The sequence below is a fragment of the Brienomyrus brachyistius genome, chromosome 14 (assembly GCF_023856365.1).
Source record: "Brienomyrus brachyistius isolate T26 chromosome 14, BBRACH_0.4, whole genome shotgun sequence".
Lineage (NCBI taxonomy): Eukaryota > Metazoa > Chordata > Actinopteri > Osteoglossiformes > Mormyridae > Brienomyrus > Brienomyrus brachyistius.
In genome coordinates, this window is record NC_064546.1 from 13,197,220 (window position 1) to 13,224,469 (window position 27,250).

General features: G+C 43.8%; 1 protein-coding gene across 1 annotated transcript in view; it reads right to left on the reverse strand.

The window, feature by feature from the left end:
* Positions 1–811: 811 nt before the first annotated feature.
* The window catches only part of plekhh1 (pleckstrin homology domain containing, family H (with MyTH4 domain) member 1), a 36,310-nt gene continuing 9,871 nt past the window's right edge, over positions 812–27,250 (reverse strand). The window contains exons 3-30 of the mRNA XM_048975245.1: positions 23,732–23,794; positions 21,834–21,983; positions 21,635–21,718; positions 21,055–21,136; positions 20,220–20,381; positions 19,204–20,045; positions 18,942–19,020; positions 16,524–16,615; positions 15,907–16,057; positions 15,149–15,285; positions 14,726–14,836; positions 14,199–14,285; positions 13,392–13,550; positions 12,733–12,813; positions 11,888–12,067; positions 11,596–11,707; positions 10,822–10,934; positions 8,896–9,072; positions 8,652–8,749; positions 7,888–8,065; positions 6,851–7,006; positions 6,564–6,661; positions 6,222–6,363; positions 5,497–5,636; positions 5,279–5,408; positions 4,270–4,356; positions 3,484–3,630; positions 812–2,728 (exon numbers count right to left, since the gene is read on the reverse strand). Coding sequence (XP_048831202.1) covers positions 2,540–2,728; positions 3,484–3,630; positions 4,270–4,356; positions 5,279–5,408; positions 5,497–5,636; positions 6,222–6,363; positions 6,564–6,661; positions 6,851–7,006; positions 7,888–8,065; positions 8,652–8,749; positions 8,896–9,072; positions 10,822–10,934; positions 11,596–11,707; positions 11,888–12,067; positions 12,733–12,813; positions 13,392–13,550; positions 14,199–14,285; positions 14,726–14,836; positions 15,149–15,285; positions 15,907–16,057; positions 16,524–16,615; positions 18,942–19,020; positions 19,204–20,045; positions 20,220–20,381; positions 21,055–21,136; positions 21,635–21,718; positions 21,834–21,983; positions 23,732–23,794 — 4,227 coding nt within the window. The 3' untranslated portion in view covers positions 812–2,539. The remainder of the gene's footprint in view (positions 2,729–3,483; positions 3,631–4,269; positions 4,357–5,278; positions 5,409–5,496; positions 5,637–6,221; positions 6,364–6,563; positions 6,662–6,850; positions 7,007–7,887; positions 8,066–8,651; positions 8,750–8,895; positions 9,073–10,821; positions 10,935–11,595; positions 11,708–11,887; positions 12,068–12,732; positions 12,814–13,391; positions 13,551–14,198; positions 14,286–14,725; positions 14,837–15,148; positions 15,286–15,906; positions 16,058–16,523; positions 16,616–18,941; positions 19,021–19,203; positions 20,046–20,219; positions 20,382–21,054; positions 21,137–21,634; positions 21,719–21,833; positions 21,984–23,731; positions 23,795–27,250) is intronic.

Here is a 27,250-nt window from a genome sequence, read left to right on the forward strand (position 1 = left end):
TTTATTTTTTTATTTTGTCAAAGTGCCCCAAACTTAGCTATGGTATAGAATTGCCAGATATACATATGCAATAATATTATTTTTAATGGGACGCTTCTTCACCAGTGGCAGCCTAAGTCGAGTACTTACTTGCAACACATTTGGAATACTCCTTTACATGAATAACTTTCATACAAATGTTAGCCCATTGTCTGTAAGTAACAATCGTATAGCAGCTACTTCTGGAGAATAATTTAAATGACCACATCTGTTTCAACTGCTTCCTAGTCAGTCCACCAAGCTAGAATGCTTCATTCAGTTTAAACCTACTCAGTTGTTTACTCAAGGTTTACTAATCTTTCCAAGAATAACCATGTATTCTTTTCATAATGCATATTCATGTAATGTTCAAGCAATATTCAATGAGTCTCCAACATCTCAGCTTTGTGATAATCTCCAATAAATAATAAAAAATATGTTTTGTAAAGGTGTATATAAGTACGGCTAGCTTTATTTGGAAATTAAACGATTCGGGAGCAGTTCCATTGCAGATAGCTGTTCAAAAACGAGATATAGGGAAAATAAAGAGAGAAAATAAAAAACATGGATTATAAAGTGAATTTCTTCTCAAACAGTCCAGGCTCCAACATTTTGACACAAATTGACCTGTTTTAGTATCTCTTTTTTTTGCACAATACTTTGAAATAACTATTTTTAAACGTGTTATATAAATATCCTATACTTGATATGGGTTCTGTCCCATATTTCAAATGCAATTTATTTTTGTTAAATAAAGTCAATATCCCCTGAAATGAAAGTGAAAACAACAATCTTATGAAAAAAACATTTATTACAAACTGCAACAACAAACAGTTCAAATAGAAAGAAAATAACGAACAACAAAAGACAGTGGTTTGATCCAGGAAACGTTCAAGGATTTTGCCTGTTCTTGATGCCGATACCTTCCCTTCTATAGGATGGCCTTTCCAACTCAGTGAGCGTGAGGTATCGGACAATGAGGTGTGTCGCTTTTAATCTCATCCTCATTCAAGTTTTTTTCCAAAGCCAAACAAGTTAGTACCATCATACCCCTCAAGTCAGCAACAGGTTTTATTTATTTTTTAATAAACATTTAACTGCTCAAGGAAAAACCGACCGCTTAACAAAGGGTCAGGCATCAAGTTATTTTGGAACGTTTCAAAACAGTAAGTGAAAATAAAAGCAAAATTACACTAAACATCACCATACTAACTCTGTCACCTAGTTGTAAAGGCATTGACTATTTTTAGCCTGATGAGGACAAATACCATGATTAGACCTGTTACTCATAATATAAAAATGTTTCATTTTACTGACACCGAATAAACAGTACCTAAAAAACAATGTGTTAATCAGTCACTTGAGTAAGTGCATCATTAACCATTTGCAGATTTCACAATGATTTTGTCGTAGTCCTGAAAAATGTACCCTTTGGTTTACATCTCTTTCATTGCTTTAATATTAATAATTTTCTACCACTACAGCTCACATAAATATGAACAGTAATTGATCCACATTTGCTGTTTTATACCCTCTCAAAAGAAATCTGACGAAAATTAGTTTTCTTTCCTCCTGAATCCAGTCATATAAAGGAAGGCTATTCATTTATGCACGATGACTAATTCTGATGTCAGTAGTTAGATGAAACATCGAATACACCTGCACACCTATGCCGTGAAAAGACTTAGAAGTTAAACAATCAACTAACAAAAGACCTGAATGAAACCACAGTTATTTAAAGACACAATTACACTATTTGCTTTCTAATCAACTGAAACCTCTGATGAGGCACTTCAAGCATTTGAGATAAAGAGAAATAAAGTGTCCACCTTAAATCAAATACAGATCCGAGTTCTGTTACATACCCAGTGTGCTGCCTTAACAGCCACTACAGCGCTTTTACAGCGACCACCTCCCCCCAGAAACTGCTAAGGCCAATTCTACCACGGCTTGCTATCTGTAAAAAGTCAAACTAGTTTTTTTTAACTAAACAATAAAGAAGGTATCTGGCACAGGTGAGCAGTTGAGAGAAATCCATAAACCAGGTCCGGAGGTATTAATCTGCTAGTTTTGCTTTCTGATTATATCTCCTGCACGTGGTCCCAAGGCCTGGTTCAAACCCCGGACCAAAAGGAATTCAGCATTTTTAATTGCCCTTTACTGTGTTCAATTTAGAGTTTTTATGATCAGCCACTACTGTAAGCTTCCTTCTGATGTAAGAGCATGTGACACGAGACTTTGATCACAGCTATAAAAGCAGCATATGTCTACAACAAAATGATCCTGTAAAATATTAATACATTTAAGGGCAATTTATTTCACACCCGCTGATCATATTGAAACATATTGCAGAATATTTAAATTCACTTCTTTTCTTGTAAGAAGCTCATGCCACGAATGTAAAAGCATTGGCTGATTGTGTTTAATGAGAAATGATTTCACATCCTTTGTAAAACCAGGCACAGTCCCTCATTGGGATTTTAAAGTCCTATTCTATCATTTTAATGGTGTTATAATGCTGTCACAGCAGTGTGGGGCTTTTGGTGGTCCGCGTCATGGAAGGGAAGTGCTTGCTGTCCATATCCCACAGTTTCCTGTCTCCCTGGGGTTCATGAGAGGAGCAGTGATCTGGCAACAGGGGTGCACTGGGGGGCAGAGTGGAAGTCCAGTAGTTGATGTAGCTGGCCATCAAGAGGGTCAACTCCAAAATCTTCAGAAGGAGGTGAAAGGAAAAGAGCTTCAGCACATCGTGTCATTCGATTGCAGTGCAGCAGGAAGGGCGGCTCGCTTCAAGACGGCCGACCAATGAGGGGAAACGGGGAGCCTCATTAAGAGGCTGGGTAATGATACCGTATATCGGTTCCTGTGTGAATCACATTATCGGCACTCAAACCCGGAACTCCCTACCTATACAAAAGGGCCAACCTGCCACTCACACCTAGTTCACAGTAACTCTTGTAGCATGAAGTGCAGCTATCATACCTCATCTGGATTCTCTTCAGTTTAATATCATTCCAGTGCAAGAGTTTTGTGTTCTAACACATCAGGATTGACTATGATCCAATGGACTGGCTACATCTGGTTATTGTGTCCAATGATTTAGCTCGGGCAAGGTGATTGTTGGAAAAGAATTAACAAAATCAAGTTTTTGGCAATATATGCTTAAGGGATTATGCACAGAAAATAGCAGTACTTGCTAAAACCTGGTGCAATCCATCTTTCCTTGTTTTATATGAGGTTAATTTTTCATCGTGCACTGTCCTTTTTTAAATAAATAAAATGGAATGAAAAACACGAATGGATTATCTAATACCTTTAGATGTCTTTTGAACATAGATGAAATCTTTCCATATCTCTCTTAGCATATACTGTATTATAAGCTTATTTTTTTTAGGTAATTTCAATATTCATTCATCTAAATAGAGTTGAGAGGTACAAGCTCAATATTTACTGTGTCCTGCTTACCTTGGGTTTGGCCATAGCAAAGACCAGCTTCTCAGCAGTCTTCTTTCCCAAATCTTGGTCACGGCTTTGATTTACCACCAACATCAAGTCGTCACGGCAGCCGCCAAAGGTGATCACCGATTGGTAGGAGTATGTCAGCTTCAGGTGCTGTGATAGGGTAGAAGGATACACAGGCACACAGATGAAGTGAGATCTTTCTCAAGGGGTTGGAGCTTTGGCTGAGGTACCTGCTTTTATTTTGGAGTTGATGTCTAAGGATGCATGCTGTTTCTTGTTTTCCCCCAAAACTCATGAAAGAAAGAAGCAAGAGCCAAAATGAAAATGGCACTGGAGAGAGAGCTGGATCTTACATCGTTCATTTCTCCTCTGAGCTGTTTGGATCTTTTTTTGGTAGAACAACTTAACTCTGACACGCTCCTACGATAATTGTTACTATGAGAAGGTCACATGCGCATTTGGGGTCAATTTGATGCCAGGGTAGGTGTGAGAGTCAAACCATACAGTAGCTACTATATGTTTTCTCTTTGGTTTCTACTGTTTGAAGTATTTAAACTGAAAAGTAAACTCCAGGCCAGCATTTTCACAAATAGCTGTGCGGGCTGACAAAGCTTCGCAAAGGAAAAAAGTCACCGGGCTGATACTTTGTTCAAAAAAAGTACTCGGAACTGCAGACAACACAGTAAGAAAATGATATTATCTGACACTGTGACCAGAACATGCTCCGGTTGCTTCTGTTCCCATTAAACAGGCACACGGGGCAGAGTCCGTTACACGCGTCACACTCACCATAGTGTTATGCTGCAACACGTGGAGCCCGTCCTCACTGACCGCTAGCCATACTTGTGTCTCCTCCAGGGCAGACGGGGGCACAGGCTGTTCTCAGGAAGGCAAAGGGAGAGCGTCAGCCAGGTGAGAACTCTGTCACTACCAGAGATGGGTAATTCGGGTCCAGAGAGTAAAAGTCCAGACCAGGATTTTGTTTCAACCAACCAGTTGAGTATAAAGAGTCACAGTGACAGAGGACTCAACTGTTTGGTTGAAACAAAATCCTGGTCTGGATTTGTACTCTTTGGACATGAAATCTCTACCTCTGGTTTTCACACTTGGTCCGTTTCATCTTTTAAAGCGAACTCAGATCGATTAGTCAGCATTTTTTGCGTATACGTGAACACGCCAAATGAACTCAGACCCCATTGAAATGAACCGAACTGGGACCACATTGGGAGGTAGTCTATGACTCCTTTTACTCAAAAGGTTGGTTGAAACAACACCTTGGTCTGAACTTTTACTCTCCGGTCCTGAAGTACCCACCTGCATCTGATAAGTTATTAAGAAATGATGATTTTATTGTCTCATGTTCAAAGGAACAGAGTAAAATTCTTAATCTACAGTTGCAGGGTAGGGCACCGAGGGAAAGGACAAATCCTACTGCAGTACGAGACAAGAGTGCAGTACGAGACAAGAGTGCAGTACGAGACAAGAGTGCAGTACGAGACAAGAATGCAGAACGAGACAAGAATGCAGTACGAGACAGTGCAAGACAACACAGTGCAATAGTGCGATGAGTAAACAAGTAATAATTACTGTATGTGCAATGGAACCAACCCCAAACTGGTACCGTAGCGAAAGAGCAAGTGATCGCTATGGAATGGTGACATCTTGGCTTTTTTTCTTTTAATCATTTTGTTCATCTTGCAATATATATATTTTTTCAGTCCCAGGATACAGCATTATTGTAGCTGGGCAAAAAAACAGAGCGATCATCTTATTGAGGTTCTTTTTAGATCCTTCTCACCTTGGCGCTGAAAAGCTTGGCCCCACAGAGGGGCCACTTTCGCGCCACCGTCAGGTAGATCCGCACGCACTCGGCTGTGCTGCACCCCCGCAGCACCGTCCACTTGGCTGTGAGCCTCTCTGCAAGCTCCCTGAAGGGACCGACATCATTACCATCACCTCAATGGACTGTTTGTGCGTGCATGTGTAGATATAAGCACGCGAGGAGAGGCAGGGCACCTTAGCTGGTCAATGCTGCAGTCCTGTTTGTACCGTTTTGGGTAAAACCGTTCCAGAACCTGCATAAGGATCTGATGGAGTTTAGGCTGGAAGCAGCTGGGGCTGGAGGAGACCGGACGCTCCAGATCACCATGTTCTACCTGGGGGGGGTTGAGGTTCGGAAGGGGGGGGGGGGGGGGGGGGTTGGGGTAAGTAGGTGTGTAGCATTATTGATTCCAGTGCAAAACTGCATTATAAACTCACTGCGACCCTGTAAGACAAACTTCAGCTGACCTTCAAACTCAAATCCAGTCTCGACCCTGAGCACAAATTTACTCTCATTCATCATCACAAACAGACATCAAATAAAAATCCAGCCAGTTATTCAAACAGAAACACGTGATAATACAACACAACACAACACAAACATTCTGTCACTCTCTCCCCTCCATCAAACTGCTGCACCCATGTTGTCAATGCGGCAGGACTGTCGCATGAGAGCAGAAGCACATAATCGTGTGTCACGTAATCAGACAACATTGTGTCATTGCAAAGGCAGCCATTGCCTTACACAGGTAGCCACAGATTAACGAGAGAAATAATGTTTGATTAATGTTTGACAGTCCACATTTTTGCTCCCTCCCAGCGCCATGGTAGGCAGGGAGCAAAAATGTGGACTGTCTGGGGTCCCCGAGGACCGGGTTGGGAATCACTGGCACAGGGTCTACAATGAGCTCTGAGGGTACCTGAGTCATGAGGGCAGCTAACTCCAGGGCCAGCTCCTTGTTGACGGGAAAATGACCTTGTAGCACTTCTTCATTCACCTGATACGCCAGTAGGAGTCGCTCTCGCTCCGTCTCACCCTTTACCTGGCCTCTGAAACACAACCTGAAACACATAATTAAGTTCAAGTAATATATATAATGATCCCCAAGCACCTGTAAAAACACACCTGAATGCAGGTGTAACATGAGATAGTTGGTAAGCTTACAGGATGCCTAATTAGGGAATATAATGACAACATAGCATTCAGAGTTGTCGAGTTGACATTGACTCCCGGTAACGATATAAATAAAAATACGCGGTACCTGTTTTTGTACGTAAGGCGGACGATGCGAGAACCCTCATATTTCCCAGGATGCAGTTCTTTCAGTGCCTGTTCCCACTTTGATATTACGTCACAGATCTGGTTCACAGGGAAATGAGTGCAGTCAGCCAAGTGATCACCAGCTTTGTTGCATAATTAGTTAAATAATTACCACTCGGCCTACATGCTTAACCGCACTGTAGAAATACTGCGAGCCCACAGTCCAAATGCTACAAAGAAACAAACAGGTCACATGACCCACACCCTAACCCTAACCCTTCTGCACACCTTGACACTGGGCTGCAAACAGTGTTCCAGGATCTTCCCTGAAGGATCATCGGTGAAAAGGGCAAACCCAGAGAGGACTGGCTTCCGCATCCCTGTCTTCTGGTTAAGTATGGCGAGGAACTCCTCCACTGTGGTGGACCCATCAAACCCAACCACCTGACAGAGAGGAGAGCCGGCGTTAACAGCTAAGTCTCTGTGTCTGTGAGCAAAAGGTCACCAGTTCAAGGCCCACCGGTGGCAGAACAGTCACGTCCGGGGGCCTTTGAGCAAGGCCCTTACCCGCCAGCTCCAGGGACACTGCATGTCGTCTAACACTGTGCTGTGACCCCCCCCCCCAAGCAACTGAGAGCAAGTTGGGGTATGTGAAGAGATTAATTCCAATGGACTTGTGCAAATGGCAAATAAAGGATTTACCGTATCATCATTTAAAAAGCACTCGCTTATAAATCAGACACAAAGTGTTACATTAAATTTATCAGACACTTTTATTCAAAGTGCGACACAAGTAAGAATCAGAGAGTAGGATCAGACAATGTCTTTGAGTTTATTACAGTTGAGGGTCTTTCTCAAAGGCCCAGTGCTTAAATGACTCTGCTGGCCACTGGATTTGAACCCGTGATCTTCTGATTACAGTTCTAGTCCTACAGCTGCACACTGCACACACGGTGCTGGTACAATTGCACACAGGTCACTTGCCTTAATGTACCCCTTCTAAATTTATATTTATGTATTAACATAAATGAAAATACATGTAAATCCTTTCAAAATCCAAACAGGATAATAGCAATTAAACTTTTGAACATCCAATGCTTTCTAGACAATTCAGTTTCAAATGTCAGTTAAAGGTTAAATATGAAGGCTACATGTTGCGACGCTCCACAAGAAAGTTCCCAGAGTTAATCCCAACAACTGGTATAGTTCAAGGATTCTGGAGCCTGGATGAGCAGAAAGGGGTTTGGAGGCAGTGCTGTTTTTAGCGAAGGACCAGCAGGGGGAGCTACTGGACAGACACTCAAACTGAAGGGTTGCCAGTTTACCTCGTAAGTATTGTTCATGAAGTGCACGGGGATGCTGAATGGCAGAGAGTGGTGGTAGGGGTTCCTCAGCAGGATGGACAGGATCTCCATGCGAGACGGCTTGGCCTCCCGCTCGCCGTTCTGCAGCGTTCGCTCCACGGACCTCTGGCAGTACACCACGTACTTCCCAACCTCACTCCTGGGACCGGAGGTGCGGCACAGTCAGGGGTTTCAGCAGCAGCTCAACCAAAAAACACAACTAACGTGCCTGTTTACTCTTCCCCACTATCCAATACAATCATTTTTGGTCCTTTTTGAGGTTTTAAGTTCAAATCGCAAATCGCAAACTGCGCCTAATTAAATGCATACCGTTAACTGATTAGTCTGCAGAGTTAATCATGCATTTAATGCAGTGCACTGTGCTGCTTTAGACTGGTGAGTCCCAAAATACTCAATTAGCTACAAAAAAGGAACAAGTCTATTCCAAAGCTAAATGCAGGTGAAATTCAAATACGTAAGCAGCTGATTTACAGTAGCGTACAGTTTTACGCTTTTTGATAATTTACAGAGTACACTTGAGCGAACAATGTATAACTTCCTTGTTCAAATACACAATAGCAGAGGCCTTCCTGGAACAAGGTTCCCGCCAAATCCTGCACTGCAACACTGTTCAGCACTTCAACTTCCAGTCTAAGCACGATCTGGTCTAGTGAAGATTAATCCTGCTTTGGGGAGATACAGGGAAGGGAACAGCGAGAGCAGACAGCAGGGGGCGCTGTTGGCACCTCGGGTCTGCATGGCGCTGTAGGTACTGCTTCAGGTACCACAGGAAATGTTGTTGGGGCAGAAACAAGGCGACACATATGGACAGCAGCTGCCAGCACTGACAGGGGAGAAGAGAAAGAACGAAGAAGAAGAAGGGATTCATTCACAAATATGGTCTGTTATAAAAAGAGAGCTCACTCCATGACAAAATACTAACTATTTATACTACCATTTAAATAGAGTATAAGAGTACTGGCATCTCACCTGTGTCAGGGAATAGTTGTTTGGTGTGCGGCCATTGGTCTGTTTAATCAGCTGACAGTATATCTCATTCTGCAGCTCCGGGTGTGTCAGGCACACCTGCAGTGCATTCTGGGCTAGCGACACGTGGTAGTCGACGGAGGGCGACTCCACCAGCACGTTGATGAACAGCTGACAGGACTGGAAATTCAGAGGCAGTTTCAGTATTCCACACAAAACAGAACGGGCAGCGTAAACATAGTTCATGCCAGGAACAGATACGAACTGAGTAATCGATTTCTTAATCTATTTTTTACTTTGGGTTAAATTTATAATATGAAAGTAGGGAAAGCACACACACAAATCCAAACTGTCTCTCAGTACAAGTAAAAAAACAGTTTTACAGGAGTAAAGTAACAAAACCAACAAAACACAACCACCATTTCACCAGAAGATGGCAGCACAAGCTCACTGTTGTACTGCTCGTATGTTCTGACCTACACACCGAAGACTATAATTATAATATATATTTGGGGGGGGGGGGACCTGGGCACCCCCCCCCCCCCCCCGCAATATTCAGATGTGCTTTCAATGTCCCCCCCCCAGTATGTATTATAATTACAGCTCTGACTCCATGGCTACGGCCTCACCAACACTCACTGCCATTGACTATGAATTATTTAAGCAGGTATTATTCACACATGAGCAATGCAGGATGTGACTATCTAAATTCCCGAGTCAGAGCTTAGTCACTAAGCTCAACTGCTATATTTTCCTTAATATTCCAGTATTTCACCTTTAAACTTGGTGTAAAGTCAAACAGAGCGATGGAGTCGGTTTCCGATAGTTTGGTCAGGTCAGAGTTCAAATTCAAATTGAAATTCAACGTCAAATTCAAAAAACTTTATTTGTCCTCGAGGGGCAATTTAAAAGGCATAGAGGAGCAGCGCACACATAACAGTGGTAACATTTGAAAGAGTGAAAACACCCTGGAAACTGAGAGGAGTGAGAAGGAGAAACGGGGGCGTGGGGGCTGAGCACAGTACAGATATCACAGGGCGGGAATGTGATCCTCTTCCTGGGACAAAGTAAAGGTCTGCTCTGAAATCCCCCCCACTGAAATCCCACTAGAGCCACATGCCGGTCAGACCATGTCAGAATATCTCTCTCCTTTCCCGCTATTTCTCTTTTTGCCGGGAAACCAATATAAAGCAGGTCGTAAAAAAAAAATTAAAAAATGACTGTTCAGCCTTAAGCAACCGCAATCCTGGGACTGACTGATAGAATTAATCTTTGGCCCACGCTAATGAGCTGGGAGCAAATGAGGGCGGCGGGCAATCTCTGCACGGGAGGTACGTAAGGAGAAGCAGTGAGTCTCTACGGCAGGACTCCCAAAATGGCAGCCCGCGGGCCAAATGCGGGCCGTGAGCGTCAAATGCTCGGTCTGTGCGAAACCCTGCATTTTAGCTAAAGTGACTGTCAGGTGAAAGCATGGGAAAACGGAACAATCGATCTGCTGCTCGGCAAAATTTATTGTTACTATCCCCTCTCCAAACACATGCCTGGTAAGTTTTATCGCCAGGAAGGGTATCGGTATATAAAGTAACTTAAACTGCCATAACAGAAAAACATTGGGGAAAGTGGCCTTTGGCTGTGAGTTGTTGATAAAATTTGCTCCTCTGAGATAAATAATCGGGGAGCTCTGTACTATGGCTTTGATGCCGTCCCAGGCAAGACACCCAGAGTTTGTCAGAGTGGGGGGGGGGGGGGGGGGGGGTGCAAGAAGGAGGTTAGAAAGAGCCCCCACAAGTCAAGCAAAGTCAAGTTGCATTGACAGAAGGAGGGTTTATGTAGTGCAAAGCACAGGATGGGGGGTTGTATACACTGCATAATGTGTGCATGTATATAAGCAAAGGAAGACAGCAGCAATATAAGAGGGGGGAAGGTCACCTTGAAGAGCTTGAGCGCCTCAGTCTGCAGGGCTTCTGAGGGTAAGGTGGTGAGGGGTGATCGCAGGCCGTCCCGGCTAAAGCACAGGGCAGCCAGGGTCCACAGCTCCGAGTCTTGGGGCATGTGGCAGACAGAGGGGCGGGGCGGGTGCGCAGATGCACGCAGGTGGTCACAGACGCGTGCAGGACATTCGCAGATGTGCGCAGACGGACGGGGGAAAACACAAAGACGGCAACGTCAGCGCAGGCGCAGACGGCGCAGGCACGCGTAAACAGCGCGGCGGAGACGGGGATCACGTTGCTAAGCGGTACAGCAGACCCGACCACACAAGAGCAGATGTCTGCTGATTGGCTGGTGGTGCGTTAGAGCGCCTGAGTGGGAGGGCAGCGGCGGCGGAGTGTGCAGGCCAGCCGGATCCCGCTCCAGAGTGGAAGCGGGCATGGAGCTTTTATATTTTAATAAGCATTTATCCGTTTCCCTGCATGTTAATAGCACAGCCCGGCAGATCAAATATCCCCATCGGAGGTGCTGCCAAAATCCGGGAGGAATGTAACTTGTTTTTATTTTTCGCCTCGTAAAGGAGCAGAAGCCAAGCATTTCCTGAAGCGAAGTGGCGTCTTTCATCGCGTTCATCTGCTTCATTTTAGTGCAAATCCTATAAATTTCACCATGCTAGTGATTAGTGGGCGGAATAGCTAATCACGTTTGGAGGCTGTGCGGGTCTAACACGGACGCAGGCCCGTCTGGGAAGCGTAGGTCATAGTAGTGGCTCACCTGGATCTCCATCCACGTCTAGCAGTTTGCAGATGAGCATCTCGTACTCGGTGCCCACCTTTTGGCTGGCACTGCTGCCCGCTGCAACAGTTAAGTGGTACAGCCAGGTATCCTGCGATGAGAAAGGGTTCATGGTCAAGGTTACTCATATGCCAACACAATATCTTTAATCAGCTTCAGCCACGGTCTTCCTTTTGACTCAACTTCAGCCTCCTCCGCTTCTAACAGAAGCACCTTTTCAAAGGCATACTTTTGTTCTATCTGGGACACTCCAGGTGTGTTAACTGCTTACCTTCTCTTGCTTGGTCCTGATAAGCAGGTAGGTCGGGCTCTGATCCTGGGGGTGCACCACAAGGGTGCAGTGCGAGGAGAGGAAGCCCCGCCCTCCTGCCTCGTAGTCCTCATCGGAGTCACATGACCTGTCCACCTCCTCCACCCCGGCTCCCCGCATGCACAGTTGTCCGAGCGGAAACTGTTGCGAGGTACCACAAGCAATGCACTTCTATATAAAAATCTCCGAGATAAAGCAGTAGATCTGATACTTTTATAATTGCTTAATTATGGTTAACCAGGAAGTTCGTATGAGGACTTTGCTTAATACAGTTACCGGACTATCCATGTCAGGGAGGACATTTTGGGGTAGGACAGGATTTGTAAACTACCATTTCTATTAAAAGGACTTGGATTTCACTTAAGCACTGAGTTCTTGCTGTACGACAAATGGTCAGTCTCCTATGCAGAGGTGGAAAGTTTAGGCTCAGAAAGTACAAATCCAGACCGATGTTTTGTTTCATCCAACCAGTCGAATATAAAAAGTGACATTCACAGAGTACTCAACTGGTTGGTTGTTACTAAATCTTGGCCTGGATTTTTACTTTCTGGGCCTGAACTTTCCACCTCAGCTCCTATAATCATGCATGTGTCACTAATGCGATGTAGATGGATGAGTCTCTCAATCAAGGAAACAAAGCAGTAAAAGCACAAGAACTGAACTGTTTAGCTTAAGTTTCAAGGCAGTTTGAAAAACCTGAAGTAGCTCAGTGGGTCCCATCTGACATGGATTATCTGGTCACTGATCAAGGGCTATTAACTGAGATTGTAATATGATTCCGATTATGCATTAATAGGGCATCTCACCTTGTCGTCCTGGTTACGGTAATAGTAAAACACCTTGCCAATCAGAACGCACCACACCAGCTTAGAGTGTCCGTGTTTCACCTGTCTTGAGGGATGCAACGATTATTGGGGGGGCGAGCACAATGAAAACACAGTATCATTCTTGCAGGATGAGTTCATTGTGTTCAGACCGAAACAGAAAACAAGTTAATACTGCAGCTTATCTTTAGTGGCCTGTTATAAGCTGCTGTCAGTCAGCGCTCAGATGTCTTTCAGACAAACGTCTCAGATGCCTGTCATTTCTCTCCCTACTATCACTGACCGTCATAGCGACCGAACACTAAAGGACTCACAGACTTCTATTCCAAATTCCACTGGTCTTGAACCCCAACCCTGAAATGGCTGCCTTGGAATCCGATTATCCCGCCCCCCCCCCCTCTATTCTTCAAAGAAACAGCCCCTTTCATCTTCCCAAGTGCCTTCTTTGTCGGGAACCTCGGTTTCATCCAGTTACACTGCAATATGTATGCGTTCCAAACATTTTGTTTTCTGTTTGCAGACAGCAAAAGTCACCTTGTATTCTGCTCTCAGTCCCACTCTGTTTTTTAAAAGGTTTCTGTCGGATAATTAGCTGTTCTCTAAATGCTACGCTGCACTAACGGCAAACCATTAGCTCTGACCTTAGTCAGCCAGCCTCGCACTGTGGGTTTGGCTGTGGTCTCCACAGTGACGGGACTAAGAGCCTGGACCTTGAGAACATTCTGAAGCACCCGGATCCATTCTTCAAGAATACTGGGGGAGTCTGCAGTCAGGAAGATGGTTTTCTTCTCTGTAATCAACTGGAAAAAAAGGTTATTACATTGTAATTTATTACAGCTCATGAGTCAAGGTATATTATCTCTGTTATTTACAGAATTTCACATATGAAAAGCAAGTTTCCAAAACTTTTTTTATTTATTGTTTTTGAGATGAGACCCAATACTGACCCAAAGTCAGGCTTCCTCATCAAATGTCACAGTATGGGGAACAGAAGCTCCCTCAGTCCGAATGTAAACCAACAAAGACAATTCAATATTTTTCCAAAATTCACAAATGTCCACAGAAATTTTCTCAAAAATGTATCCCGTGGATTGACACAGAAATCTGCTCTTCATATTAAAAAATCTTTCCCGTAATGATACAATCTACACATGATACAAGCTACACATATATCACTTACATTTTATAAATGCATCGACATATACCTTAATATCATCCACAAAGTCCTTCTAACATCAACTATAATCTAAATTGTGCAAAACAGTGGGGACATTATGCAAAATGTTACTAAAACTTTATCTATAGATGCAGTTTGTACATATATAAATAAAAGCAGTCACTGCAGATTTGTGTCTTTAAGTATAACGTTTAACTGCGGCAAAATGTATTCTGGTTATCACATCAGGTTATATGCGTCTCCTTGGTAACGAACCGGGCAGACCACCCACCTGGAAGGTCTGTGTCCCCTCCCCACGGACAATCTTGCAGGAGGGGTTCAGCTCAGTCTGCCCCCGTGGCTTCCTGATGACATCATTCTGAAAACAAAATTTATTTCAGACTTTTTTTATGTATCAGAATCCTTTCCCAAAAAAATCTGTATGTACAGTATTATGGGATCACTCTGCCAACCCAGGGATTTGAACCGGCAACCAACAGCCCACTGAGTTGCCCCCACCAACCAACAAATAAATGTTCTTTGTTTAATACTTTTTCGGTCATGTGAGTAATTCCATATGTTATTTTATAGTTCTGATGTCTTTATACTTATTGTAAAATGTGGGGGAGAGTATAAATAAACCTCTATGAATAGGTGTGTCCAAACTTTTGACTAGTACTATATTAAGTGGACATAGAATCTTAATTTTAAAATACAGAAGACAGCAGATTCCATTATTATTTTTAGTATAAAATGCATGAATAATCATTTGCAAGATCAGTGTCACAATATTGTTGGTAGCAGTGCAAACGCACTCACTGGACATTTGTAGTAAAGCATCTCGTTGTTCTTCAGAACAAACCATCGTCGCTTCCACGCTTTCACCCGGCTCCCCATTTTCAACAAGTACCCGCTCTTCTCCAGGGGCTCCTGCAGAGAGACAGATGAATTGACCCTAAGGAGGTCTGTGGTCAGCTGATGCTTGAGTGGCCGGCGGAGTATTCCAGAGAGCAGGATTTCCCAGTTAGCTGGATAACTTAAGCCACATGTGGAAACGGTCCAACAGGAAGGGAGGTAAGCGACTTCCCTATTGGACAATCCTTACATTTGGTTTAAGCTATCTGACTAATTAAGAAATCTTGCTTTGTGGAATACCCCTCCAGGTAAGAGCTTATTGGTCTAAGGGGTCTGGTCTGAATTGCTCCAGCCAATGAAAAGCCAGCAGGGCCAAGGCTGACTCACGGGGGTGCCATTCTCGCAGGAGTAGGAGGAGGTGCGCTGCAGTTTGTGCTCCGGCTCAGAGTAATCACTGTCCAAGGAGTAGGCATCCGGTGGGATGGCGTAGTCACTTTCTGAGCTGACCGACGACACAGACACACCTGCCACAGGCACAGCGAATGATGTCACGGCATGCGGGAACTTAAAGCGTTGCTATTTTTGAACGTTCTCATTATTCATTCATACATTCGTTCACCTGCTATATTGCTTGTCCTATTCAGGGTCATAGGGTTCCAGACCCTACGGGTGCAATACAGGGAACGACCCAAGATTTGGACGCAAACCCATCACAGGGCACATTCACACACGCACACCTACGGGCAATACGATAACTCCTTTTAACGTCAACGTGTTTTTGTGCTGTGGAGGCAGACCGGAGTACCCGTAGGAAACCCCACAGTGACACAAGGGGGAACTGAATCTCGTTATTCAGTAATTAAGAAAGTCACCGTCAAACATTCTACTTAAACGTCCATCTAATCAGCACTCATCTGGGTTAGGGTTACAGGGGGCCACCTTCAAACGTGAGACTCCAACGTGACCCACGAAGTGTAGGGAGAACGTGGGTGAAGATGTGAGCAGCAGCGCCACCTAGTGACCCATCATGCCAGGCTCTTATATAAAAGGTGTTATAAATGGCTACTGGGGCCATACGGTTATCTGAGCAATACCCGCAGTCTGACAGCCCCTACCCCTCCGTCCCCCCAAAAGCGACCCCTCACCCCTCTTGATTGCTCTGGGACTCCCTGGAATGCTGCCCTTTCTCCCCTCTTGTCCCAGTGTGGAGGTGCGGAGGCTGGCGAGCGAGCTGCTGTCATCCTCGGAGCTGGACTCCCCATCGGGCAGCGGGACGCTGCTGATCTGGGTGGCTTTCTGACGCCGTGGGAGAGGCGGCGGCTCGATTAGATCAGATCCGACGGACCTCCAGGGGAAATTCTCGCGCATACAGCAGCGCGGTACGTAGAGCGCAGACGAGCCCACATTTACACGTAGCGAGAACGAGTAAACGTAGCGCGAACAAAATGAAATGCACACGTTAACACAAACTAAGGAATATAATGAAAAAATTATGAAAACCCAAAACAAAATAATAATAAGACTATTTTAGCTGACAGTGTATGTGCAATTAGTAGCAGATTGTACTGCACTTTTACTATTGCAAAGCGGGGATTACTAACGGCATATCTACATCTACGAAGTACACTTTGTACCCACTATCCCAAATGTCATGGTAGATGCAGATCCCAAAGATGACAACACTCTTCAATATGACATGTACAGCAAAACTGGCTGCCAAATGTGAACTGAAATATGTTCTCCTGTTTTCCAGTACACTTACTCCTTTGATAGTGGTGTAGACTGGGACACTGACATTTCTGTAAATCAGGTGCGCGAATGGACCTGCAGCCGGGTACTGGGGTAAGCTGGACCCTACAGTGAATGAAAAACGACAGAAACACACTCACAACAGGATTAAGAAGTAGCGCGGTTCCAGCTTGCACTGGTTTTCCACTGCAGAAGACTCGGCTCGGTAAAGGCGTTGCCGAGTTTGGAGAGCGAGAGTGACATAAAAACCAAAGAGATGCTTATTTACTGTTCACACGGCATACATCATGATTTACTATGTAATAATTTTTTTCTCTGTGTGCTAATTTGTACTAGCACGTCTGTAACAATTGTTGCAATATACTTTAGCGGATTTAGCATTTGCTTGCGTAAATCCGCATTACGTATTCATTCCATAGGAGGTTGGAAATTTTCAAGTTTCAAGTTATCGGGAATGTATCAATACAATACAGTTAAGGTAAGTAGTGTCTCTAAATTGCCTATAGTGTATGACTATGTGTATGTGGTCTGTGACAGACTGGCAAAAAATATGATCTCTGAAACTTAATGAACAGATCTATGTAATACCTGGCGAACTCACTGAACACTCCGGACATCTGCAAAGCACAGCTTTTACATTTTTTGTACATGCATTCTTTAGCTATTTTGTCATAATCGAGACTGGAAACTAAACTAGTGTGTATATTCCCATCTTTTATATGACCCCAATTCAAATTTTAAGTCAGATTTTGCACTTTGCATCTCTATTATTATTATTATTATTATTATTATTATTATTATTATCTTTTGTTAGTATATTCCAGTGACTATTTTGCAATTTTGTGCAATTTTTTCAACTTTTAGGAAAATTTAAATATACAGTAAAAAAATCTGTTACATTATGATCATTTATTTTGAAAATCTATGAAAAATTAAATTTGACACTTATTGCATGTAGATCCTGTATTAATCCCAAAGGAACTGGGAAGCGGAATGTACAGTAAGCTGCGCGTATTATAACGTATTATAATTGTTATAATATTATAATTGTAACTCCGCCAGCACGCGTCTAGTCCTTCAGCTATGTCATGGCGATCTTTGGTCCTAATTTAACCCACTCAGAGTTACATGAATTACATAAAATGATTTTTAATAAGAAATCCATATTAATATAGATATACTATAAAAAAGTCGATGTGCCCCAGATAAAAAAAAAAAAAAGTCACGAATTTATGAATCTCACAGTTTTGGTATTTCACGAGTTGGAGAAACGGGAATATTTTTGGATGACGGACAAACAGAAAATATGTAAACCATACATCACATAAGCTCATATAATACATAAATATTAGTGTTATTTAATGTTCAATGGTGTAGGTGCATACTATATCTTTATTATTAACAGTTATATTTGGTAAAAAAAAATAAAAAATGTTGGGATCTACACATCTTGACTTGGCAACCAGCCTCAGTCACGTGTTGGATGTTCAGTGCAGAGGAGGGACCCCAGACAACAAAGAAATGTAACCATTGTGCATAATAGAGTACAGAATACAGAGAAAATTCATATATTATACAGCACCGGGGTGGATATACCTTGCATGAAAGTCTATTGTGTTTAAAAAGATACACGTCCTACAATAATCTGGTTATTTTCCTAACATAACACAGCAAGACGCTTTCCATGAATTTAATCATAAAATGCTTGCAAAATTTTCTAATTAAAGAATAAACTGATTGATGTGGTATATGATATATGTGGTATATGATATATGTGGTATAGACGTTGCTCACGCACGTTTCTTGTCCCCCTCCCTTTTTTTGCCCTCATCTGAGTGACTGTGATTGGTAGAAAATATTCTGTTCCGTAATAATTACACACTGGGACCGTCCTTTCATCACGGCAAATTAAAGAGCAGAGCAGGTTTTCCCAGCCTCCTCCACTCGTGTTTTAGATCTCTTAAAGACACCTTAAAGGTTTCCCAGAGCCAGGGTTTCATCTGCCCAGGTGTGTGCCCCTCGGGTGAAAGGAAGTGACATCAAAGAGCCCCACCCACCAAGGCTGCCCGCTCAGGGGGGGCGTGGCACGGACAGAAACAAAAGCCCACGGCTGACGAAAATCCCTGCTGCAAACCAGACCTCCCAGTATGGTGGCAGGAGTCTTAACCAACACAAACCACCCCCCCTTTAATACTACGTGGGTGTTCTGTACATGATGCACCTATATACTGCTTTTGTAAGCCCCCGGTATGCAGCATACAGCAAAAAAATACACAAGCAGAATATCTTAACGCCCTGCGGTTATGGCCATGTGAATGGTCTATAAGTGGTATATAAATGGTATATAAATGGTATTTAATAACCAAGTCTGCTGAAGAATCGCTATAGCTGAGCGGAACTCAGACTGTGCTGGGAGTCCACTGGGCCCTACCTCTGTTTGGAGCGGAGGCCACTGGAGTCGCCTCGGAAACCCTCATTCCAGATGTCGCCAGTGCGTAGATGCGGCTCTCCTGAAAGGCAGGGCCAAACTGCTGAGCATATCGAAGTTTTCCCATTGCTTCCGGCAACAGTGAATGCTTTGGCTCATTTACACTTTCATTAAAGAACATTTTGAGGCCTTTGGAGTTACTGTGATACTGTGGGAACTGATATTAGGGTTAGTCTGCTGTAAAATTTGAGTGAAGTCCTCTCACCCACGACGGAAAGCGGTGAAGAGGAGGGGTGGGAGGTTTCCGGATGTCGTGGTCCAGGAACTCAAGCTGCTCGGGAAACCCAATGAAAGAGACTCTGTGGGAGGTACCGGCTCCATCAGAGCCCTCCACAGCCATGTCCATGCTGTCAGACACCTCGTCAATATCTGTCTCCTCCACCAGGGGGGGCTGATGTGAGGCGGGTAGCAGGCGGGGCTGGAGCTGAGCTGTCGGGCAGCCGATGTCGATGTTGACGCTGACGTGGTGCAGCTTCTCAAGGTCTGGTTGCGGCTGGCTGTGGTGCTTCTTCACCAGCTGGATGCTGTCACGAGGGATGAGAGGTGTCCGTACTTTGGGCAGAGTCATGCTAGCGCCGGAGGGCAGGGTTGGGGTAAGCTGGGCCCGGGGCGGGCTGTTTGGTGCAAAGGCGGGCGTGCCACATGGGGTGGCGGCAGCGATGTCATTGGATGAGGAAGAAGAGCTTGGGTGATGGGAGCGTAGTACGCCATTAAGGTCATTGGTGTGGTCCCATTCAGAGATCTCTGCCACCCTCAGCTCCTGCCCAGTCCCCACTTCGGACTGCTGTTTGCAGGACATCTGCTCTCCTGTGCCCTCTGGCCCACAGCCTGGCTTACTCATCCCTGGTCCTCTGACTACATGGATGCTTGGATGCCCTGAGATGATTCCAGGAACATGAGCTTCCAGCCCTGACACTGAAGTCCCAGTATCTTCCTTATCAAGAGCCGGCCGGTCAGAGCCGGAGCTCATACCGAAGTCCATCCTCTCACGGAATGGATGATTGCGTGATGAAGGGTCAACGCTCTCCAACCCTCTTTTCTTCAGGTCTGTAACAGCAGAAGATGTGGAGAATCAATACGACAGGCGAAGTTTTAGAACTGCAGATTAAATTGAGGTTCTGTAGCATCAAAGACTGAGCACTGTAGATAAAGGAAGTTGTTGATTCATGCAAAGAAGGGTGCATCATGGGTAATCGGGGAAGGGAGGCTGACAGAACGGACCTGGAGAGCCAACAGCTGGGGAGGAAGGCAGGTGCGGTCCAGTCTGCAACCAGTTTTCATGGAAGGTTGACAGGGTGTCGGGACAACTTGGGGGGTAAATGGGGCTAGAGGGGACGAGGTGAGAGTCTGTGGGGGCAGGAAATGTCGGACTTTCCGAAATAGCTGCGAATGAGACAAAACGAAAAAGGTGACAATTTGTGCAGATCAGGCCAAGCAGGAGACACGTCAGTCAAGCCAACTCTGTGCCAGGCCATACCAATAAAACAGAAATGCAGATAGCAATGGAAATCAATTAATTCGATACTTCAAGTCAAGGGTACAGAATCTTATCCAGAAAGGGTTAGTGCGTATACAGGTTTCTGGGATAACCTTTAGGTCAGCTGTTCAAACCCAGGTGTGCGAATTCATCAGCCAATCAGCTGTAGTGAAACCCACATGTGCAACAGCCCTTTCTGGATAAGACTGCCCACCCTTGATATAAATTTCAAATGCCCTCAGAGTCCCAGGATAACCAGAGGAAGAACCTGGACAATATGCTCTCTGAATCATAAGAAAGAGGCTAAATATACTCCAAAATTATAGGGAAGATACAATGTGAAATACCGACTTTAAAACAGTGTTAAACGGAGTGCTTATCTCAAGTCTTATAATGTATTTTTGCTTGTGCTTGCATTATGTACAGTATACATTATATATTATGTACAGTAGTGTTTTAATGCCAAGCTTAAGAGTACCTGCTTAAGAGTTATTACCAAAATTCTCTTGCAGAATCTACAAATTCTTAAATTAAGACACATGATGAATGTTGCAGTGAATGTAAAACTGTTTGACTGACCTTGCAGTTTCTCTTGCAGCATATGAATCTGCTCGGCCTGTTTCAGATTAGCCATCTTCAGTCGACTGTTCTCTACCTCCATCTGAAACCACAGGAAGACAGCGGAGGTATGCAGGGACACTGTGTAAGAGAGCACTGTCAAGGCGATGTGTCTCAGTGAGATCCTTTGGAAACCCCAGCCAGTCCACGTTTTTGCTTCTAGCCAGACAGTCCACATTAGGGTGCTGGGAGGGAGCAAAAACACGGACTGCCTGGGGGTTCCTGAGGACAGAGTTTGGAAACACTGTTCTCAGGCATCAATTAAGGTTCCCAAATAATCACTAGCACCATAATGTGAAATAAGAAGGAAAATGCTATCTTCCTTGAGGCTTTATCTTATAGGGATTTACCATGGGAAAATGAGACTACTAATTACAACTACAACTACTGTGGGAAGCTAAGATTAAAAATGTGAAGTCGTATTCAAAGGGTTAATTTTAAGAAATTATGTATTTTCATCACTCGAAGAATGTGTTCTTCAGTGCAGGGTCTGCGGCAGTGAGTTAAATGTGGGAAGGTTCCTTCGCCTTTGTAACAGTACCTCCCTCAACTTGAAGGTGACCCATTCCTTAATCTTGGCAGCTTTCTCTTCAATGTTCTTCGCCTCCTGGGCTCTGATTATATTCTGAAGACATTAGGGATGAAGTCATGGTATCAAGGTTATAAAAAAAAACCTCCTGGAATCTATGACAAGAAACCTAAGCGACACGTAGCATAATTTCGGTCGAAACAATCAATACCTGTTTCTCCAACTGCAGTTCCAACCTCTTTATCGTCGAGTCTTTTTCTTGCACTTGATTGGTTACTTCTTGATACCTTCTGTATAAGGCATTTTCTGATTCGCTAGGCTGCACATTGGCTGATTTGAGCTTCTCTTCCATTACTCGGACCTGTAATGTGCCACCATTGTTTACTAAAAGGGGATTACTTAAGTGTTACTGAAGTACAAAAAATGTCTGAAACCGCTATTACATCATAACACAATAACACTTGTTTTACATATTTCCCCCAAAACATTGCAACTGATTTCTTAAATCAGGTAAAGGTAACTGAACCGGAATTAAAGTGGAGTAACACAGGCTATTATTCTACATCAGTTCAGGGGTTATCTGCCCCAACTAGCACCAGCTATGACTGATAGCAGAAGTATCACAGCCTAATGTCTGTCTGTGTAGTAGCAAAGCTAGTAGATGATAATACGTTCTGATGTAATACGTTCTTTCAGGCTGTGTGTGTATTTTTCCCATATAATTCATAATGTGTAAACAGATATTTTGGTACAGATGAACCTGTTCTCTGATAACTAACACAAAACTTAATAGAACTTTATACCGAAATATAGCAATTCCAGGTCCCTGAAAGAGCTGATCACTGAACTCTTGAGCAAAGTATTCAATCTGAATTTCTCCAGGCTGTAAGAACCGTACACTGCTTTGGGCGAAAGCGTCAGTCAGGCAATGATGGGAGGAGAAGAGAGCAGAGATGAGCAGTATAAGCGAAGCTTCTCTAAGCCTTGTGGGTCACACTGAGATAGCGACCCACAGCTCAGGACGCGCTGAGCCTGATCCGTACTTCCCCCCCTGTGCCAGGCCCCTTCCTTTCAGGTGGCTGAAGCATTACAGTGGGAAACACAAACTTATGACCCCCGTCTCCACACTGCTGAGTGACGCCCCCTTTGTTGTTGGTCGATCTCCGCCCAGTCCCTGACGCCCCTCCCTCGGGCACAATAGCGTCTCTAATACCCGCTAATAGAAAGTCACTAATAAAGCCCGCAAAACCCCCAACTGGGCTTTTCTCCCCCAAATCACAGCTGGCTAAACAACTAGCTTGTCGCTGGTCTTTTGTTTCTTGATTCCACAATAATTTTGCACTGCAGGGAGCTGACCGCTCTAGCCCCCTGCAGACGACCAAATGATATGCACGACTGCGGGAAAGTGTAGCTAGCTATGATTATGTGGTTATAATCATTATTTTCGTTCAAGTAACTGCATTGTTACTACACTTTCCACTTGATATGGCTCATTTCTGAGTAAGAACTGTTAGAAACATTGATTTTGTTCCTGTAATATTCATCCTATGCTCGCGTGGGAGTTTGCGTTCTCCCCGTTACATCGTGATGTTTTCTCCAGGTTCTCCATTTCTCCCCCCTCCAACCCCACCAGTCAAAAAACATCCTGAGGTTAATCTGAGTTTCCCAAATTGCCAGTAGCTGTACTGGTGTTTTCTGAATGGTCTGTGAGTGTGCCTAGTGATGGGATGGTGCCCTATTCTGGGTCGTGTCCTGTCCACAGTCTCCAGGATATGCCCTGGTCCGATCCCAAACCCTGAACAGGACAGTCGTGTGGATCAATGTTTGGGATAACTGGTATTATACCAAGTTTTGATCTCCTTGCTTGTCCACCCAAAAATATCTATTGACTTCTTAGGTTTTAATACTTCAATGAATCCAGTTAAATTAATGGAGAAACTATATAATATTTGTACATCAGTGTAGTTTTGCTTTAATAACACAACAGAGAACAATATCATGATCTGCTTCAAGACATGAGAAAGGGCATCTAATATCAGTCAACGATCCTTAGCTAACCACCCTCATACACCGTATGTATGAGAAGGTGAGTTTGACGATAGAGTCTACCTGCTTCTCAGCAATATCGGCCCTCTGGTCAGCTTCTGTCACCCTCTGTTCCAGCTCCTGCATCTGAAACAGAATGGGGGGGGGGGGGGAGAATGGTCATGAAGACATTTCTGCTTGCCTGCATCAGCTTTCCAAGGGGGCAAAGTAAGAGTCTATCTGAAGCCGAACGTGACTGAAAGGTGTCGTGTCTTAAAATGCTAATGAAAGAAAATCACATACAAAGCACAGGATACGAAACCCAGAAACGATCCTGTTGAAATCTACGGGGCTCTTACTGAAGCATAATCACCCGAGAAACCGTGCAGGTAGAGTATGTAGGCAAAAAAGCAACATGGATGACGTTCAGGAGACTAATGTCATTAATGCTGGAGGTCAGCTGGCTGTGCCCCCCGCTCATTCCAGGTGAAGTCCATGGGGTGCAATCAGTCTCTGGCCTCCAACGGACCGCCATGACTGCACGGAGAGATAGGTTCAGCTCACACAATGCAACCCCCCCCCACCCCACCACCAGCACACACACTTAATCCCCCATCACAGGAATTCTGCAGTGTCCCCACCACTGAAGGAATTCAGAGGTAGGCAGGATTTACTGGTGGCAGGGGGCGGGGGTCAGGGGTGGGCAAAGAAATCTTAACTTGTCTCGGGCGTGTGTGCTTTTGTCTAGAGGGTAAAACACAATAGGAGATGAGAAAGACAGATGGATCATGGGTGGTGCAGACTGAGTCCCACAATGCATGTATCCCTCCATTCAGTTAAGGATGGTGTAAAACCTAGTGTAGCATCCAATGACAACCATCATAATATGGATCTAAAGTAGCTTGAACACACTATCGATAAATTAGGTGCTTAAGTAAAGAAGATGATTTTGCAGGGTAAAGATATCAAATATGTGTGAAATGACAATGGCTAATTTTTTTAAGGAAAAACAAGCCAGATTACTAGCTGGGTGATTATCTCTTAAACAATGTTTTTCACATTTTCTGAATGCTGACACTCGGCTTAGCAGCACATTAAGGCAAAACGTACTGCAAACTCAGCAGGGAAGCAGAGGGCTGGATTGGAGAATCTCTACACGAGGAGTCGAAGGATCCTGCCACCTGTTATTAAAGTCAAAGTCCCTTCACAGAATGTATCATGTTAACAGCAAGTCTGTTTCCTGACAAAGGGGCAGAACTGGGTAATGTGCTTCCTGCTGGAGGATAACTGAGCACTAACTCTGCAAATTCTGTGACCCAGTAATAACAGAACAAGCCAATAATCAGTTCTAGCTCCTGACTGGGGGGGGGGCTTCTTTTGTTCACCCACTCTCGCCTTTTTTTCCCTGCTGAAAGGAGCACCGGTCTCGTTCCCAGAATGCAAGGGGCTCAAATTCCCAGTGGTCAGTGACCAGACCAGCAAGCTCACACATAGATCACCCATTGACAAAAGGGCGCCTCCCACATTTCAAGCCTCCACACGATTAGATCAAGGACGTTACTACTGGCGTTGAAGAAAAAAAAAGTCAAATAAATTGTGTTAAAGACTTAAGCCTCAAGCTTTCAGCATCGCTGCATGTTGCTGCCGAAGTAATTATCCTCAGCTAATACCTGACTTATCATAAATTGCTATCGTATTTATCTGCTGTGTCACAGTCATTAACTGTCCATGGCTCAGTTAAGCTTGATGGCAACATAGTAAGAGTTGTTTTCTTGTGCCACCTCAAATGGATATGCAGTGGATATAATCTACACAAATTATGGTGGAATGTTCAGTTCGTTTTTTTTCTTAATATATTAAGTGAATGGTTGCAATTGTGGTTGGGAAAAACTATACAATTGACTTGATATTTCACAGTATAAAACTATAAAATATAATGGCAGGTACTGTATCTTAATAACAATATTACCAATGGTATTATATAGCACATATAGACGCTTCCCGAGTTATGATGGTCTGTGTTACAATATTTCGACCTTACGATGAGTAAATGTTTTTAACTTTCAGTACATTATTCAATAAATTGCATCAGAGATTCGGCACTTCATCGTAAAATATGCTTTGTGTTAATGATTTCGCCCAACTGCAAGCTAATGTTAAGTGTTCTGAGCATGTTTAAGGTAAGTTCTAGGCTAGCTATGATGGTTATTAGTTTAGGTACTGTATTGAAATGCATTTTTTTATATTTTCACCTCATGATAAATATTCTGTCAAAGTGGAAAGAGCTATCTTTTGTTTTGCAACAACAATAATAATAATGATAATAATTTTTATTTAAATAGCACTTTTTATATAAAATGTGTAGCTCAAACTGCTTCTCATGAAGGTTGGATGACATTTGTTTCTGAAGTCAGATGCTGCTTGGATTAAATGTGCATATCATTAGCTTAAATTGTTTAGAGTCGAGGGGGCTTTTGATGGATAAACATCAACTGAACCTGTTTACATCTAGATTTCCAAGCTCATTAAAAACGCAGATGAAAACCGCCTTGACCAAAACATGTCAAAGGCTACGAAACTGGGATACTGATTCATACCATCGCAGTCATGTGACTCCAGACAAACAGGAAGTGACAAAGACCCCTAAAGTCTTAGCATGCTATGGGTTCAGAGTGGGTGAAGGTGGAGATGCACGTCACTTAAAATGTGTTTTTTCACAGCCTGTTCAAACTGAATTATATGTTTTTGCCTTGTGTGAAACTGTTCCGGAATATCAGTCACTCGTTATGAAAAGCAAAGACATTCTAGAACTAATGACATTCGAACGCATTCAGACTACAAGTACCTGCATTGTACTGCAACAAAACATGATGAAGAAGGAGGTGATAACATGTGCTTAGCGGCAATTTGATCGGCGCCCCCACATCTCCCAAGGCCAGCAGAGATCTGAAACATAATTAGCTCAGTCCCATCAGCGCCTTCTCCATTCGTAATCTCATCTGTGTCGATGTAGGAGGGCAAGGCGCTCCAGATGCAATGTTTACTCTGCAGCCTGACGTAGCCAAGGATGAAAAGACACGGGAAAGATTTATCCCCAACAACAGCTGTCGTTCTGTCTACATGCCCTGATGCAGCAGCTTGCAGTTAACTATATGTGACCCATCACCACGAAATGAGTCTTATGGGTGCAGTTCTACCAGTGCGACTTAAGACTCATTTCGTGGCGACGGGTCACATATGACTCTGTGAAACTGTCTTGGCGGGTGGGACCAGTTATAGTATCTTCAAATAAAACACTGACCATGAAGCTGAGTTTGTTTACAGGAATAAAAATCTGAGCTTGCAATGTCACGGCAGTCATGAGAATGCCAGCCGGTACACAGTGGAGGTAGCTGAATGCTATGGTTTTACCTCTTTAATCGTACTATATCTTCACGCTCTGCCTGTTGAAGACACACAGCGTGTTAGTGTGGGTGTGAAAACTGCTTTTCCATTGAGGGGCAGTAGCTTTTTTCTCTTCACTCTTGCAAAAAGAAGAGCAGAAATTAGTGAGATATGCAACATTAGCAACTTCTGCTAAGTTCTCGCTACATGATTTTAGCC